General features: G+C 42.9%; 1 protein-coding gene across 1 annotated transcript; it reads right to left on the reverse strand.

Moving 5' to 3' along the window:
* Positions 1-2,059: 2,059 nt before the first annotated feature.
* On the reverse strand, positions 2,060-4,161 carry LOC308322081 (paired mesoderm homeobox protein 2B-like; the record flags this gene model as incomplete). The annotated part of the gene is given in 4 exon segments (XM_080773276.1): positions 2,060-2,512; positions 2,991-3,049; positions 3,052-3,177; positions 3,921-4,161. Coding segments are annotated over 4 exon segments (879 nt in total).
* Between the last annotated feature and the right edge of the window lie 15,830 nt (positions 4,162-19,991).

The following is a 19,991-nucleotide window of genomic DNA, read 5'->3' on the forward strand; positions in this document are numbered from 1 at the left end:
GAGAGACCTAGTGAACACTCAGGCGATTAGTGCCTACAAAGGATTTAAAAAGTTGACTATACTGCACTTGATTTAAGCATGTTGATCGACTATATTAACGGAATGAAGTCATTTCTGCACGGTACATTTGGGAGGAATGCCAGCATGGGAGACTCTATATGCACAAGATTGCGCAAAAACAGCTAAGGCTACATTCTATACTGGACTTGAGCATCTGAGGGGAGAATAAAATGGTAAGAATGGAATATTCTTTACTCATCTATAAGTATAGAAAGTAGCATAGCTGCGCCGCCCATGTCGTAATCGTTAACCATAGATCCTTGGTGCTTTTTGAGATTTGTTTAGTTTAGTTTTAACACTGAAGACAAAACTCTACAAAGAATATCTACAATACACTGCAGATCAAATAAGAACCATCATTTCAGATAAACATGTTTTAGTGTTTTGTTTTTGTTTGGCTTTTTATTTTATTTTAATTATCACTATTTATTTAGCTGTTGTCCCAGGTATAAGCAACCTCAACACAACAGTTTGGTGCAATGTACATTGTAGAGCTGAGAGCTGCAGTGACAACATGGAAACATATCGCATATTGCAACGCGTTGACAGAGCTTCTATAGATCTGCTATTTTCACTATATAAGCTATACTTTTGTGCGACACTTTTACATTTATTTGTATGTATGTGATGATGATAAATTTGCAGATACGAGGTTTCTGCCCGCGACCGACTGCATGGCGACTTCTGCCGGTCTAAGCGAGCTGGATGCATGCCGCTGTCCATGGTGCTGAACTCGGAGGCCCGTTGATTGTCTTGTCGCTGGTCTTTTAAAAAACGGACAGATCTTTGAGGCCTTTTCATACAGTGAGTATGGCGTGTTATTGTTTTGTTTTTTCAAAAGCATTACATTTAACTATAAGGGATTACGTTATTATTAGCGTTATCGCCCATAAGAAAACATGACAAAGCAAATGTGGACTATTATTATTATTTTTTTATCATCAACAACCATTTCAATGGTACACCTGGAAAACTATGTGCACATGTAGAAATATTTCCTTCTTAAATATAAGCATTCATTACCTACATATAAATAACTTTCAGATCCTGGACAAAACAAATGTTATACATAATAATGCTCACAAAATGGGGGGGGGGGGGGGGGGGGGGGATCAATGTAAAATCAGACAAAGAGACAACATGCAAATTATATAGAAATAAATACAATAATGTTTGCATCCATTCCCTTTCTTCTTTTTTTACCCAAAATAAATTCTTCAGAGGGAATTTTGTAAAACATCAAAAAGACTGCATGATCTACAAGGAAGTAATGGCCTATGGGTCAACTAGACAATAATACATATTTAACACTATACAATTTGAGCCACAAAAAACACTGCCGTATAAAGACACACAAAACATACATATTCCTGTCAGTGGTACTGTGAACATTTGTTGTACTTTTGTGCCTTTTTGTCGAAGAAATAATGTTTCCGTTGATATCATAATTTAAAGAAACTAAATTCTCGCGAGCCCTGAACTTTTCCTCTTCTTTTTTCCCCCTTTGTTTTTTTTATTTATTTTGTTTACTACACATAGCAAGTTGTGTCTAGAAAAAGAAAGCGGACAAAAACGTTATCAGCATCTTCTTGGATGGGAGTTTCACACGATTGTTTGTGTGATGGGCATCTTCTTCAGGCGTCAACTTAAAAGTCCGCGGCTATACCAAAACCAAGCAGGTGGGTTTTTTTATGTGACTTAAAATGTTGCAGGCCTATACTGCTTCTATGATGGCACTATATGCTTTCTGAATGCACGCGACGCTTGTGAAGTTGTGGTTACTTCAACCACACACATAAGGAACCCGAAGGGAACTGCGCAAAGCGACCAAAAACTCAAACAAACAATCAAAAAAATAGATACAAAGACTTGTCATCATGTTGAAGTGCGTGTCATTGTCCCGATGGTCTGTGATGTATAACACACTGCCGCTGCGGTGTGTGTGTCAGTCTTCGGAAGCCATATTTCTCCCTCTGTTCTATTTCTCCCTTCGCTTGCATTAGAACATGCTGGTCTTTACTAATGTAGCTTTGGCTCCGTTCTGTCTTTGCAAAGACGACAGTACGCTGGCGAAGGGCCCGCCCAATGAGTCCGGGATGGAGGTGATGGTTCCCGGGGCGCTGGCCCAGCCTTGGCTCGGCGCTGTCACCCCCTGCATGCCGCTCGCCTGCACCGAGGTCTTCACCTGGTCCTGCCCGACCTGTCCGTTGTTCCCGTTCGTGTTCACCTGCTGGCCTCCGGTCGGGCTCGGGCCGCCGCCGCAGTTGGAGGTGGGCACGGGGTTCGGACCCGGTCCGCCCGTGCTGTCCGGGTCGGTGGCTTTGGGCTCCTTGCTGTCAAGATCGTCCCTCGAGTCGTTTTTCTTGCCGGAGCCGTTCTTAGCGGCGGCAGCGGCGGCAGCGGCAGCGCGCTCCTGCTTGCGGAACTTGGCGCGCCGGTTTTGGAACCACACCTGAGATTTAAAAAAGACCCATGACTAATCACATTTCTGTCGTAATAATAATTAAATAGGGCCCGATATTATTTTTTATTTACAAAACATTGAATCACTATAGTGTTCCTCGAATCCCAAGGGCCACAATTGCAAATGACTAATTCTTAAATAAAACCCACCATGCATGCAGGGCATTTGAGAGTTGACATATTCGTGTTGATATAATAAACCAAATAAAGAGAAATGTGTACAATAGGCTATATGTAGTGGGCTATAGGCTAGAGTCAGACCAACATGTTTATTTGTCAACTTTTATAAAAAATGTGTAAAAGAATACATGTGTCAAATAATCCTCATCATGTTTTAAATTCTACAACTGCAATACCAGGGTGCGTCGTCGCGTACATCTGTGCGTATAATGGTGACACCATGGCTGGGGTGGACTGATGCTATACGATGAGCCTTTCATGGAGATCATTCTCCGAGGGATGTATACCTGAACTCTGGCTTCGGTCAAATCGATTTTGAGAGCCAGCTCCTCGCGCGTGTAAATATCGGGTAGTGGGTCTCGGCGAACACCCGTTCCAGCTCCTTGAGCTGGGCACTGGTGAAGGTGGTCCGTATGCGTCTCTGCTTCCTCTTCTCGTTGAGTCCTCCGTGGTCGGTGAAAAGTTTGTATGGAACTGTAAAAAATAAAACAAAAAGGGGAATGAGTGACACCGCTTAAAAAACGTGCTCGCTGTTGCACTGCAGGGGAACATAAGCACCTGTAATTGCAAACAATGTCGTCAAACTGAAGTAAAGCCAAATTCAATATTTTGTTTAAAATCCCGTTACATAGCTTGGTATTATTGGACGCGGCTACTCTTATTGTATTATGGCTTTGATTACCCGCGAATGAGCGCTGAATTGATGCTGCTGACCTGTGATGTGGTTAATTGTAATGATAAACTAATTGTTGAAGCTCGGAGATTGGGGGGCTCAAGTTTGGAAACTTGTCATAATGTTCCCCATATCCCTCCCAGTCAGTCGCTGCTACTGTAAACTCCAATTCGGTGTCAATAATGAGCTTTAGTCTTTGGTTATCTAATTATTTTCGAAGCTTTATGTCTCATCGCAAAGTAAATAAATTATGCCTATCATTTTGGCAGCTTAAGATAATTTTGTTGGCGGTTTGGGTGTGACTCTGGGATAGTATAACCCCGTAACCGAATTACCAGCTCGCCTGCAATCGCTTCTAACGTGATAAATTCTTTCATTTGTGTAAGCAAATTTCGTTTGGTAAATACTAAACACATTTCCATTTTCAAATGCAATCAAGGACGGTCCTAGTAGGTATATGTATATACCCCGCGCGAGTATAGAGAGACTGATCCGTGGAGGAGCTGCGGCGAGCCGAGCAAAGCAAAGTTCGGGTGCGGCTTACCTGCGGCGTACGGGCTGCTCTGGTGGTCCCGCAGGGTCCCGAGGCTGCAGGAGCCCGGCGTGAGCGACGGGCAGCCGGAGGTCGCGCCGAACGTCGTCCTGATGGGGTTGTACTGGAAGCCGCTGGCCTGGCTGCACGAGCTGAAGTCCGCATAGGCTGACGCCAGGCTCGACGTGTCCATCCCGGCCATACATGACTCGTAGGCGGAGGAATTTAGGTAAGAATACTCCATTTTATACATTTGAAAAGGCTTCAGTGTGGAGTTAGAAAGTTGCAACTTGATCCCGGGGAAACCAAACCAAACCAACCAACCAACAACAAAAAAAGGTAAATAAAACTCAAAATTAGATTAAAAAAAATGACAAGGATGCGGCGATCAGGCTTGAGTTGGGGAGAGATTAGACTATATACTTGCTTGGTTTTTGACTTGTTTGAAAAGAGGCTATATAGACCGTGTGGGTAGATGTGCACTGCTCAGCGCCCGCTCCAAAACTGGCCTCCTTTATAGCAACCTAGCCCTGTTTTATGAAAAGCCCCCTAAGAGCCGCCTTGCCCGAGGTCTCTAGAGCATATAGTCCTCATAATAAACTTGGCTCTTTCCTGCTTGGACAATAGCAAAGCGTTTGGTCTTATTGCTAGCGCTTTTTTACATGACAATAACTCATCAGTCTATTGGGCTGTGCACTGGGGGCCCGCCGCTGTCCAACCTCCCTATCATTGATCCCCTGCATCTCTAATTAGAATTTAATACCACGCCATTACGCGCCAAGCTCCCCCCCCCCCCCCCCCCCCCCAACACCCCCCTCCCCCCCACCTCCCCGCGCCATCCCACCCCACTCCGCTCTAACCACCATCTTGCCCTTTAATTCAATCACACCACTTGGAAATAATGAAAGTTGGGTGACGATTCTCCCTGATCCAATTTTCTCCAAGCTTTTAAGCCTTTTAACCGACCGTATACCTTGGGCAGAATTTCACATATAGTATTCCTCTCTCTCTCTCTCCCTCTCTCTCTATGTTCGTCTTATATGATATCCCACTGTTTTCACTCCCTTTAAACTTGACTGCGGATGCCAGAAATGCTATTATTTCTGCACCATAGCAGGTGTCGCCAAGACCGTTATACAAATAACATTGCATATCATAACCAAACTGACTCAATGTTTTGGCATGTTTATTTGTAATATTATTTGACTCATTTTAAATTATTTTAAATCGTCCACTATTAATATTATTATTATTATTATTGTTGTTATTATTATTATTAATAAATATGTGGGGCTTTTTACACATGTAATTCTTAGTTTGGGACCAATAAGCTTTATACGGTGTAAGTAAAAAAAAACGAAAGTAACCGAAATTATACTTGTTTATATCGATTAGGTATAGTAATGAATATTTTGTAGCATTTTTTTTTCGTCTTCCAAAATGCATGTTTTTCCCGTTTCTTTAATTTGTTACGTAATAGTGACAATGTCAAATTATGCTACACAACAAAATGTCGGAGAATGTTTTTATTATTATTTGTTCTATAATGAGTGTGTAATTAACTTTTATCACATTAATTATTCCTTTTATTCGTCGAATAACACGATTCTAATGAAAGTAACGAAGTGAAGAGGGGGAAGTAATCGTCGGACCTCTTTAGGCTTCTCTACAATATTGGGCTGAGTGGTTAATTTGGTTATTTTGGTTAATAAGGTGAACCTTTATTTATTTACGCTGTGTTTAGTGTTTACACACTCTGTTCTGTCTGTTCTTCCACGGGATTGAATTCAGGCGCACAGCAGCAGCAGCAGCAGCACAGCCCGAGCACAGATCTCCTCATGTCCGTATTAAGGTATCAGGTTCAGGTCAGGATGGCTTTGCTTCGTCGCTACGTCAAAGAACTGAAGGGCCTCGAAGTCACTCTGTCCCCGAATCACCGCAACGCGGTGAGATTCATACTTTCATATAGAAAATATTATTGGCTTATGAATGATGAAGAACGCTCATCGATCGGATGAATGTGTCATTGTTATATGCTTACATTTATATATATATATATATATATATATATATATATAATGTATGTTGGTGCATGTGTGTCGCAACAATTGTCTGGACACTTTGCCCATCAATTACATTTTGCACAATTGCTGAGTCTGATGTGTTGTTGCTGTGTGTGTGTGTGTGTGTGTGTGTGTGTGTGTGTGTGTGTGTGTGTGTGTGTGTGTGTGTGTGTGAGTGTGTGTGTGTGTGTGTGTGTGTGTGTGTGTGTGTGCGCGCGTGTGCGTGTGTGTGCGCGCGCGCGCAGTCTTTTCAGGGATCAACGAGGAGAAGTGAAAAAAAAGTTAATTCTTTCTTGACACAACCCGTTGCCTATTATGTAAATGTTTTCCTTTTTCTCCTTTCTGCACGCGAGAGCCGCGGCCGAAAAGTTGTACCAAATGGGTTAATTTGATTATTGAAACCAAAGACCAAATGGTGCACCGTCCTCCCTCCACGCGTCTGGCAGCGAGAAAAGAAGCCCATCTCTGGGCATTAATCTAATAACGCTCAAAGAAACGAGAAGTCTTTTCTGATATTTTGCCGAGGCAAATACAATTATAGCTTTTAGCCAGCGGTTCCCTTTTCACTGAAGCGGACTCTTTATTCTCTGCGGTCTATAGTCCATAAGTCCACCACCATAAGTCCACCACCAGCTATTGAAACCTTACTCCTTTTATAGTTTTCAACATCTCCGTCAATTCCATCAGCCGGTCACTCAATTCTGCAGGGGGGGGGGGGGGGGGGGGGTTGGTAGCCTACTTTGTTGTTGTGGTTAAAGCTGTTGATGTTGATTTAACTTTTTTTTAAAACCCCATTTTCCCTCAAGTTTAAGCTAAATTACTATAGGCCTGCAAATTTACAGTTAACCTATAATCTCTCATGACATGATGTGAAAAACCTGAAACCGGTGTCTATATATTCTCAGTTTTTTTATAACGTTTTACAAATTTGAACTCTCCCGTGCATGGTCTAAAATCACTAACATGTGCGTGTATTATCCATATATCGTATAAGCGCATATAGGCCTACATCAAATGGGTCTTTACTCTAAGCATAATTACATAGTCCTTGATAGTAAAGCACCACCTCCCTTAAAGCAAACACCGGGACTTTAGTCTGTATGGAATCAGTGATTTACAGTAGCCCGTAATGACCATTTAACTCAACTAAAGCGGTGGTTAATTTGTAATTCAATGGCGCATAAAGAGCGGCGACCGTATGCTGTCACTTAAATAAATCAGGAAAATGCGATGTGTGCAAGCCCCTAAATTTCCTGGGCAAGTGCCGGACAATAGTTGGCAGACAAGACAGGGACGTTTTAAAGGCGTGCACCGTGGTGCGCTGGTGGGGAAACTCCTCTCTCATTTAGCGCGACGCCATCGTTGCTCAGCAATATCGGAATGCGGGCCGACAGGAGGGGACAAAACGGCGAACAAAATGCCATTGTCTGCGGATGGATTGGATGGATCTAGTCCCCCCCAAAAAAGACACAACAGAGGAAGATAAAGGAGAGCGGGCGATGGGGAGGGACCGCTTGTCACATTTCACCTTAATGTCTCTCTCTTTCGCTCTCTCTCCCTCCTCCGCCCCAGGAATCTTAACGCTTATCAAAGCCGTTATTAATACGGTGTGTATGGACGAGGAGGGAGTGGCTCGGCAACAGATAACATCAAATATTCATTCAAGAAGATGCTCTCGTGACAATTCAGGCTGACGTCTCAATTTGACAGCATGCAGGGGGGAATGGATGATGGGGCCGCATGGCTGAGATGGTGCGCGGGAGGCGCTTTTGATTTCACCTGCATGCATGCATGCGTGCAAGCAATTTGTGCAGTGATATAGAAACATGAAGGGAAACGAGGACATTTTGTGAATTATATGGGACATGTTCTGTAAACCATCGCGCATATATTTATTCTATATGAATTCAGTATTAAAACAATTTGTGACACATTTCATTGTTTGCCAAAAAAGGAAAAGGCTAAAACTTAATAGGCCTATGTGGCCCAATGTGGTTATGTTTTAGCTGCTGTTGCTTTGAACTGCATGCCAGACAGACAGACAGACAGACAGTGTGTAAATCGTATAAACAACCTAACCTCCAAGACCATTAGACCAACATGTTGATGCTCCGCTGTGTGCGTAAAAGAGAGACGGCCTCACATTTCCACGCGCGCAGATGGAAAGTGACATCTGTTGTAGAAGAGATAAATTAAATTACAACAGCCTGTCCTCCTTTTGGTGTCAAGTAAAGTTTTTCCCCTCCTCGAAAATATACAAGCTCACAAAAACAAAGCACCGTGAGCTTTGTTGTACATGTTTTTATTGTTTTAGTTATGTTGGGCGCACGGCACGACACCATCAGTCTGACGAAGTATATAGCCTATATGACCTAATTTCTGGCTTATTGATGCAACATTTCTTTTATTGGCCTTTCAACCGGTCTCACCCAAAGACGGCGAAATACCACGGATTGGCGCACTGCACATGCATGCAGATTCCCCGACAATCCGTGTATATGTTCACTCCTGTTCATCATTGGCCAAGAGGTCGAAGTCAACCCTGTCTGTCTTGTCTTGTCTGTCTGTCTGTCTGTCTGTCTGTCTGTCTGTCTGTCTGTCTGTCTGTCTGTCTGTCTGTCTGTATGTCTCTCTCTCTCTCTCTCTCTCTCTCTCTCTCTCTCTCTCTCTCTCTCTCTCTCTCTCTCTCTCTCTCTCTCTCTCTCTCTCTCTCTCTCTCTCTCTCTCTTCCCAAGTGACCAAGAGACCGGCGAAAGGGGATTAGCATAGAAATCTTATTCCGGGGGATAAGATTAGCAAACGTATTGCCCTCAAACGCGGCCTTGGCACGAGCGAGAGCTAGGCAAAAGGAATCAATTACTAAATTACTCCAACCTCTAAGTCGACATTAACGGAGAGAAATGCCATCGACCCGGCTCGGGCAATAAGATTCCGAAAAGATGTGATCATTAAATCTCCTTGGCCAGTGTGTTCAAGAATTTGATTCATAAAATCGTCCCGAAATGAGATGGAATTAAATTCTTATCGGAGCTCTTGTCATCGTTTCATCCCGTGCTGTTTAACATTGGTCAATGGCCTTCATGAGATTTTCCCTGTAAATAAACTTAGTAATTGAATTTTCCTCTCCACGAGACCATCGGTTCTTATTAATTTATCGCAGTGAGTCGGATGGATATGACTGCAGCCTAATGGCTTAGAAGACGATGCTCCTCTATAGAAATGTTTTTAATCCAGTAACAACAAGGCCAAGCCGTTTATAGTCAATACGAGAAAGCACTGCATTTATTATATTATTTGTATTCGAATAATAAGGCTGCATCATGGTGACTTTTGGTAACTATTCGTAAATATTGCTATACGGTTAATTAACACGTCAAAATTAAACAGCCAGACAGACGTCACTTTGAGCTCGCGTCATCTGTTATTTTTTTTTTTTTTGGCTGCCTGAGTTATCAACCCCTTGCAGGGGTCAAGGCTCATCTTATTTAGAATACCCCCCCCCCCACACACACACGCACGCATGCATGCACACACACACACACACACACACACACACGCACACGCGCGCGCGCGCGCGCACACACACACACACACACACACACACACACACACACTACACAGAAAGCAATTGACAATTATTAGCCCCCGGCCTCATAAATCAGCTGCGTGACCCGTTATTATTGTTGAATTGAATAGCTGTTGGGGAAGTGAGGGTCAGTGTCATTAACTCGCCCCGAATCCCTGCGTGCTTCTCCTCCCTCCTCCCGGCCCTGCCGGCCATGCCTGCCCCGCCGGCCCCCTGAAGGCATTTGGGGGATCGCTTCTATACAAGGACCTGCTGGTTTAATAATGCCGTGTGGTGGTCGAGGCTAAAAGCTTAATCACACATGCATTAGTGAGAGACAGCGCGCTATTGTGCACACGTAAGGTTTACTGGAATTAAGCGATTAATGGCCATCTAGGGCTGTGGGGTGTGGGCGACAAGGGCAGGCCACATCGAGAATGATGGAGCGGTTTTTAATGTTAAAAAACAAAACAAAAAAAATGGCACCGGCGAGAGAGAGCGGATGTCGCTTGTTGTTCAGAGGCGGAGGAGGCGTCCAGGGGAGAGAGTCACAATTACAGTACGGCCGTGCCTCTCCAATCCATCATAAAACCCGTCAAGGTCATTGTGTGGATCATATATGATTATCATACAGCAGCGCATTGTGATGTTTATTATTGCACCCACCCTCCCTGTTCTCATATGCAAATATTCAACATGTATAAACACCTGCCATTAATTTCAAAAGCTGCCTCTAATGTGTCTGTCTCGCCTCGACCGTCCGGCAGGACCCCCTTGTTCATATTCTGTTGCCGTCCATGTGTGACTAACACGGCCACAGACAGCGAGGCTTGCCTTATATGCACCCCCTAGGCAAATTGTCAATCAAATTCCTTCTTAATTATTTCCTCAGAATTAGGAAACCAAAAATAGAACGTCATATTGGTTTTTTTCTGTATAATATGGGCCTATTGTCTGACTGTACAGTTTTGCAGGTCGCTCACGCCCATAGCTCACACCGTGCAATAGGATTGGATAGGCATGTAATGCATGCTCAATGGGTCACAGGTTGAGAACTATGTCTCTAGAGGGCGCTGCGTCAAAGTTAGCATCAAATAAGGCTTACTTATGACTTACTTATTTTATTGACATTCTATAAGAGTGGGCTAACTTGGTAAAAATACAGACCTTTTAAAACATTTATTTTTATTTTTATGACAGAAATTGCATTTTAAGCTCTATTCAGTACAAAATAATTTCATTCATTCATTTTTTTGTTTGTATTCAGGGTATAGCTGCATTCTCTTTCCTTCCTGGACTCCTAAATGAACATGCACTTCACCCATGTTCAACCTTATCTTCATATAATTGGTCCTAATAAATGCTCAATTTCAATTTACTCACTCTGCCTCTCATTGGTGGATCATGGACAGTTCAGAAACCTGCCTACCATCATCGCTGGGTTCCAAGTGAATAGAAATGTACTGTGCATGCATACTGTGCATCAGAGTGTAGAGTAGGAGAGTGGCGACCCGCTTTGATCTCGCCGCAAAGCGGGTGCCTATGGGCTAGCTATAGTTCCAAACTTTGCTCCTATGGCTGGAACTATCCCATTGAGATAGAATGAGCACTTCCGCATTCCATCGTTACAATGGGAGTCAACGCTAGTGTCGCCACTCTCTTACTATATCACTCTTCTGTGCATGTACCATGTGTGTTCCAATGTTCTGAAGCATGCATTATGAAATACCGGTAAGTGAACTTTTTTTTACTGTTCTTTGTCATTGTTGCATCTCCTCAGCAAACCCACTCATAGTATATAGTGATGGAACAGGGCATCTGTACTATAGTGACACTAGCCACCATCCAATGGCAGTGCCCGTTGATCAATCAGGCCTTAATTTGATTGGATGTAATCCTTAAAGAATAGCCAGATGGGAGCCATATCAGACACGGTCGGTCCAATCCAGACTCTGATCTACTTCCTGTTTCCCAGAGGGCTTCTCTTCTCCGGGACTCTGAAGAATGTGTCCTGCACTGCAGAGCTGGGACGCATAGAACCGTCAACCCTGTTCAGTTGAAGGTCAGTTGTACCATACCGTGCATGCGATTCTGTACTTTAGAGCAGTCTGCAATGTTTTTTCCCCTTTTGGTGTTTTAAGCATTACGTTATACTTTAGCTATTGAAAAATAGCAGATCTACAAGCTCATACGAGCTCATATGGCTCAAAACTTTCATTCAGAGCGAATTCAAATCTTTGCTTCTGAGAGGTTCCTGGCTGGAACAACACATTTTCAGATGGGTCATGTCCTTGACATGAAATATTGAGCAACATTGATACAGAAACATGAGGTTTTTCAGAAAATTGTCATTTAGAAGACATGTTTTAAATTTCAACATCAGGCCTAGCTGAGAGAGAGATGAAGCAGGGACAAAGTTTGTTGCAGATTAAATGTTTTTTTATAGATATCTTTATAGACTTGATTGACAGCACTATGACATCAGTGAAGTGTTGTGTTGCATTCATGTTAATGTGTATTTTCACACATGCACCCTCAATACTTAGTAGACGTAACATTTGGCTCTGTACCGTCTACACACTAAATCTAGAGCTGATCTACAAGCTCACAACGACGATCTGCTATTTTGGATATAGCCTCTCTTCAGAATAGGGATGCCATGCAGGGTTCAAGTGGTTACGGCTAAAAAAGTATCCTATCACACAAAGGTTTGTAGTAACTCAGAGGACCTCCTAGCTTTAGACAATTTGATAATGTTGTGAAACCTAGGAAATTGGGTTTTCTTTTACTTATTTGATGACATTTTAGAAAACTGGTACCTTTGGCAATGCATGGGGCACAGTTATGTTGACCATCTGCAGCACGAGTCTCGTTCACTGTCCGGAAAATGAACACACGCATTATGTCAGCCACTTTAGATGTGGACTGGAGATTGCTGCTGTGAAGCAACGGTTAAATTTGCTCTACTCTATCTAATTCTATGTTGTGTTGTTCTCCACCTTCCTTCCTAGAAGCCTGCCCCTGAGATAGCTTGATGTGACAAATAGCTGGATCTGTGCTTTTCTGCAAGAAAAATCCAACATGCACCTCATCATCGCCAGACGCAAATTTGATCAGAACAGACCCAGAATCCCCCTGGCTTTTCTGATGATGAATTGGCGTATTAGGAACTATGTTTATGCATCAGCAGGGCCAGCAGCTCTCTCTCTCTCTCTCTCTCTCTCTCTCTCTGGCAAATGACAGTAAATTACCTCTCAGACAAATCTCCGGCTTGGGATTCCACCAAGTGGGGGATGAATTTAGTCTTCTTCTTCTTCTTCGATCCCTGAGCTTCCAGGAAACATTGTGAAATGACAAGCGATGATGACTTGTATTGTCCCTAATAGGCAAACACCTGACCATGTTTATTTATTTATTTTTACTTCCCTCTATTGACAATCTAAACTTAATTATTAACTGAACACATTAATGCAAACAGAAACATAATGCACTGCAAGTGCTTCAGATGATCAACACCTTTAACAGACATTTGACAAAAAATGTGAAAGTGAGAAAGACTACTTAATGCATCTAATTGCCATGTTATACTCGTTTGAGTTTACAGTATAGGCCTACAGTATATGTTCCGTTTTGACAGTGACCCATGAAGTCTGCGGCTGAACGTGGCTGTTCATAAAGCTTCTATTATGATATTTAAGCCAATGTAAGGCTGCCCTGGTTTGGCCCGGTCCCGGTCTAGATATGAAGGCACAATATGAAACCCAATAGCCTGCAGGGCTGATATTAAGTATCAGCAAGAAGGAGACGAGGAGCAAGCCCGTAAGAGGAGCAATAAAGCTAATGTGATCATAGAGAATGGCTCTCTCTGAATCGAGGCGGGATGAAAGCCATACGCCCCAAAAATCTGTATGTGCAGAACTACACGCTGCCGAGGTGACAGCATGATGAAGCTTCTATTGGATTTACGGAGAGAGTTGAGGCAAAATAGCTCCAGACCTTTACTGCCCGTATATAGTATAGTTATGAGGAATTGATAGGTTGTGTCCCTTTGTGTTTTGGGTCCATTTGGGTCGACTTCGTTTTTCTATTATACACACAGCAAACTTTAATGTATGTATATGACAAATCAAGCTTTTAGTGAGATACAAATTCTAGCTTGATTTCTTTTTTAAATGAATGTTTCAGATTAATATATAGACATTGACCACATTAACCCACGTGTACAGGCGGAAGTTACTGCCAAAGTAATGTAAGTTCACGATGTGTCACAGCTTGCAACACGTTGTAAGCTTATAGATCGGCTATTTTCTGTGAGATTCTGTGTACATGGGGGACAAAAGTGCAGACGTGTACTGTAGTATATACCGTATGGTATCCCTGGCATCCCTGTTTTGGTCATGATACAGGCTAGACATTTCAAAACATTTCCAACACTAGCGAGAATAGCAGATCTAGAGGCCTACAAGCTCGCAATGCCTGTGATGTGGCACGTTGTGAGCTTGTATCGGCTATTTTCTCTAGTCGTAGCACTGCTAGTACAAAAACAACAGTTTGGAAATAACAAACACGCCCTAATGGTGACACTGCTGGAGTTGAGTTAAGGTCCTGCAGCACATACTGTATATGTAAACAACAGACTTCCCAGTGAAAAAACCACATCATGCATTTTTGTTCAGTGTATATGGCAACAACACGTTCAGATTCAAATGCAATCACAAGATGCCTTACCAGGCATTTCCGCCCTCTACATCTCTCGGCTTGTGTATTTGTGGGTATTTGCATCTTGAATCACGGGGGTGGGTATAGGCGTGTGTGTGTGTGTGTGTGCGTGCGTGCGTGCACGTGAGAGTGTGTGGGGTATAGGGTAGCCGACCGTGCGCTCGCTCGAGCCACGTGGACCAGATTGATGTCATTGTCTCGGCACACTGACCTTTGCTGTAGTACCCATAGCAAACATCACAAACTCTCACATCAATTTGGCCCAATTGGATGTGGCATGTCTTGGCTAACTCAATTTGTGGAGAAATGCACCTGTCTCTGCCTTCCCTCCCTATAGATCTACTGAAGGAGAGGAGAGAGAGAGAGGGGGGGGTTGAATGAACGGAGGGGGGGGGGGGGGGGAGGATAGTGGAGTCAGTCGCCTCCCCCACCCAGTGCCTCTGCATCCAACACACATAATATGCAAGCATAAACAAACTGCTATACACCAACCAAGCTCTCTCTCCCTCCCTCTCTCTTTCTCTCCCTCCCTCTCTCTCCCTCCCTCCCTCTCTCTCTCTCTCTCTCTCTCTCTCACTCTCTCTACTTTGCAGATGCAGCTGTTCTGCAGCGGCACAGTGTGTGTGCGTGCGGGCGGATCGTCTGGGAGCAGCAGAAGGAGAGCCATTAGCTGGGCAGTAATCAGATTAGAGAGACGTTAAAGGAGGATGTGAATTTAAACAGCCAGCAGAGAGACACACGGGAGGAGGAAAAGTTGGAGGTGTTATTAAGGTTGTTCATTACTCATATCATGGCGCGCGTGCGTGCGTGCGTGCATGCGTGCGTGTGTGCGTGCGTGTGTGTGTGTGTGTGTGCATGTATGTGTGAGCGTGTACACTGTACAGTATGGCTCTTTATGAATGATGTAAGCTGTGAGTGTACATGTTGAGCACTCATGCATATATGCATGCAATGCATACAGATATGCAGAATAAGCTCATCTTTATAGTGAAGTGCGAGTACACACATGCATGCCCATGTGTGTAACTTATGCCAGCATATGAGCGTGTGCGTGCATGTGTCTGTGTGTGTGTGTGTGTGTGTGTGTATGTGCGTGCGTGCGTGCGTGTGTGTTATGCAGAGCAGACGAGCTGTCAGGGATGAATAATATGTGTTGTGTTGTGAGTGTTAGGTAATGAGCAGCCAGCTGTGAGGAGAGTTTTAAATGTTGCCTCGCTGGCCTGGACTGGAGCGAGTCTAGTTGTGATCACACGAATGATGCAATGCATCACATATTTTAGTCGAAATCCGTTATTTTCGAGAGTGGCACCGTCGCACGACAAAGTATAAATTAGCCCATGAATACTAATGTACACTAAACAGCATGTACTGTGACTATAGCACTGTAATGTTTACATTGTCACATTATGTGATTCCTTTCAGTTCAACTCAATCTTTATTTATATCTATATACAGTACACACAGGATAATTATGCACATTATACAGACATGCGCAAGCTTGCACACACCCCTGCACACACACACACACACACACACACACACACACACACACAGTACGTGCACACAGAGCGGATGTTGAGCTGACATTTCTTGGCCTTTATAGATTTCCCTGGCAGTGATATGGACAGGCTAGTCGATAGCCCAGCAGGGCAGAGGCAAACCTTACTATTCACTTAACATTGACTCCTCAGGTTCTCCTGGCCAACACACTGCCAGGAGCACTCCATGCTACAGTCAGTGGTGGATAGGAACTAAGTACTTTTACTTAAATACTGTACTTAAAGGACCACTTCACCACTTTTCAACCTATCTTCATATAATAGGTCCTCACTAATAATCATGATTAAATGGCACGATTTTTTTCTACTCAGTCTGTGTCTCATAGGAGGGCTGTGGGCAGTTTAGAAACCGTCTTCCAGTGACATCATCATTAGGCAGATTATTTTGTAAACAAGATTATTTTACAAAAATGTTTAGATTTTCATTATAATGAGAACGATGGCTTCCATTTTCGCATTGCAACTTTTCAGGACTAGAAAGCCTGCAGTTTTTATTAGCTTGTATTCTCCATCGATGATGTCACTGGAAGACTGTTTCTGAACTGCCCACAGCCCTCCTATGAGACACAGACCGAGTAGAAGAAAATTGCGCCATTTTTTCATGATTATTAGTGAGGACCTATTATATGAAGATAGGTTGAAAAGTGGTGAAGTGGTCCTTTAAGTACAATTTTGAGGTATTTGTACTTTACTTGAGCATTTCCAATTTCCAGTGCTTTTACTTCTACTTCAGTACAATTATTTGAAAACTTTAGTTACTAGTTACTTTGGAGATTATAATTTTGATTAAAAAACATACATTATCCACTTCAACCCTATACATTTCGGCCATTTGAAAATAGCAGATCTACAAGCTCACAATGCGTCGCAACGCAACGCGACGCATTGTGAGCTTGTAGATCGGCTATTTTCAATATATTTTTTACACATTTTGAACATGTGAAATGGGACATTCTGCAATATGAATACTTTTACTTTTAGTAAGTTGTCTCGGTCGGTAACAACAACCGGTCAAGACACCACACACAGCAGTTTGTCATTGTAACATCCGGTTACGGATATTTGTCTCTTCAAAGTTACGCGTGATAAAACCTTGGCAATACGCTATCGAGGGATTAATTAATGCTGGCGGGAATTGGGTACTAGATTGAGTATACGCACACAGCCAACAAAATACCTCTTTTTTATAACCAGCCGTGACAACGTGACTGCCATTGTTTTTCATCTGCTGAGCTGATATGTGCGCCGGTGTATTTTGTCAGTGCAACAGCATCACGACCGTGCGAGATGCAGTCACAAAATGTTACATGTGTTGTACTAGTTCAGAACTTCAGATCATAATGAAGGCTGAGTACAAAGATGGATGTGGTCCAAGCAAGGGAGACAGAAGTAAGATGTCAACGGTTACTGGCTATAGCTGATACCATTCATTTACATTATCATTATACAAAATGCTACCAAGCATACAGTGTGGACATTTCTCTACCCGTTGAGCTATGGCCACCCTGATGGTGTTGGTCTTCTGTCATGGACCAAGGCCCCATTTCACTAACACTACAATTACAATTTAGTAGACGCTCTTAATCCAGAGCGATTTATTATAAGCAAGAACAAAAAAACATGGTAATACATCATGGTCGGGGGGGTAGGACCAAGGGATTTGGGATTTGTTTATAAACATTTGTGATTTGTTTATAAACATCTGTGATTTGTTTATAAACATTTTTGGGATTTGTTTATAAACATTTGGGATTTGTTTATAAACATTTGGGATTTGTTTACAAACATTTGGGCTCTGTATAATATGTTGCCTAGGGCCTCAAAAGGCCTAGAACCGGCACTGATCAAGACATTAAAAAGTCATCATGAATCCTACGTAAGCTTAAGAACTGTTAAGAACAGTGGAATACATACGCCTAGAGGTCGAGGCCAGGGCAAGTGCTGTGGGCTAAGATGGAGACTGAAGAGGTGCGTTTTCAGACTTGCATTTATCCATTTCGATATGGCGTAAGTGTCCCAAATGTATTTGTACTAATATTTTCTGCAGATGGCCATGCACTGAAACTCAAAACTGAAACTCAAAAATAACTGAAATCCAATATCAACTTCCCTTCATTAAAACAGTTGAATACTACGTGTTCCACGCTATTTAATCCATGTGTCTGTGCTGCTTAATACGCTAAACCTGCTATTTGTTTTGTGTGTTTAATTCGCAGCTGTGGCTTTGTCGTGGACCTGGTGACGAGGCCGTCGCGTTATGATGACGAAACCGGTAGTTTCTAACAAACCATGGGACTATTTTCAGGCAGATTTTCATGGATCAAAGCTGCAAATACTTCGGCGTAAATATGCTCCAAAGGTAATAAAACAATTCCGGCAGCCTAGGTAGTTTGGATATATTAATCTAAAGCCCTTAAAACTCAATATAATTGAATATTTCATTGTTGTGATCTTTTCTGGGTGCATTAAATAATCAATCAATCTTCAGCTTTCCTGACGATTCATTACATGGACACGAACATTGAAATGTAAATGTCACATGTTCGATTTGAGCCGTCTATTTCAAATCTCTCTCTCACACACACACCACGCACGCACGCACGCTTGCACAGTGCACACTCAAATGAATCAAGGGAAGTCATGTCAAGTTGAGTCGAATTTAGTACGTTTAACAAGCTGGTTCAAAGAGGTTACACACATGTGCATGAGTCTGTGTGTGCTCGCTCACACACACACACACACACACACACACACACACACACACACACACACACACACACACACACACACTTCTTACCCTTTCCAACCAAAGGTCAAGGCAAGTGACCTGTTGCCGCCAGGCTCTGCAAAGTGACCTCGTTTGTCCCCCCCCACCTCCACCACCACCCAGCCACCCAAATGCTGAGGCATCACTGCTCCTGATCACACACACACACACACACACACACACACACACACACACACACACAGAGAGAGAGAGACCTGCAGAAGTGGTGCACCCCCCTGACCCCGCGCTGTCCCCCCATTATAGTGCAGTCAGAAAGCTTTTAGGGGCTCCGGTAACGCTGAAAGATTGATGGCGCAAAATAGGGGCGGAGGAGCGGGGAAGAGCAGGTGGTTAAGAAGGGAATGTCCTGCTTAATGGGTTGCCAGGAAGGTAATTCAATAATTATGAAAAGTGACTCAGGAGAGCGCTACGGACGGACGGACGGACGGACGGACGGCTACTGCCCAGTGGTCGTAGCCAGTCACACTTTGTAGATTTAGGCCTGTTGTCGAAATTAAAAAAAATGTCTTCTAAATCATGACAGTTTTCTGAAGTATATGTTTCTATATCAGTGGTGCTCAATCTTTCATGTCAAGGAGCCCAAAAATGATATATATGTAATTGGCTGCCGACCCCCATCTCAAAATATGTTAATCCAGGAACCCCTCAGAAGCAAAGATTTGAGTTAAAACTTAAAAATGTTCGCTGTGAACCAGAAGTGAATTCCTCATTCATTTTCCTCATAGACTTTTCAAAAAGTATTTATTTAACTCGAGTTGTGACACATCATGACAATAAACACAATTGTTTTCGCTGATCAAATAATTTGTAAGAAGCAAAACAAAACAAAAAGTGTTGTATCCTGCCATGTTTTTCTTCTTACAAATTATTTGTTCGGCCCAAAACATTGTGTTTAGCCTACTGTCATTTCGTCACAACTCCAGTTGGCTTTGTCCGCGGTGTGAACGTCTTTATATAAATACTTTCTGAAAAGTCTATGCGGAAAATGAATGAAGAATTCACTTCTGGTCCTCGGGAGGGGGCGGGACTGCGAAGCTCTATAGTCACACTCACACCCACCTACCACTATAGATTAGTGGATAATTTGATTATTTTATTTATGTGTCTAATCTAATTAAAAGATATATTACCTTTAAAAAACGAAATCTTCATTTCAAATCAGAATGTGTTGTGTCTTGTGGTCTATCTAACTTTTAAACATGAGCTCGTCCATGTTTTCGTCATACTGAAAGCCAAGAAGGTGATTTTCTCAAAGTGAATATAAAGAGATCTCTCATCTGCTCCTCTTTAAGCCCTTACAGACATTTAATCAGGGACGTGCAGAGATTGTTAGAGAGGCAGGGGCTGAAATCCCATTAAGAGGGCACTTTTGGACAAAAATAGCTCACA

This window comes from Protomyctophum bolini (assembly GCF_963924005.1).
Source record: "Protomyctophum bolini genome assembly, chromosome: 10".
Classification (NCBI taxonomy): Eukaryota; Metazoa; Chordata; class Actinopteri; order Myctophiformes; family Myctophidae; genus Protomyctophum; species Protomyctophum bolini.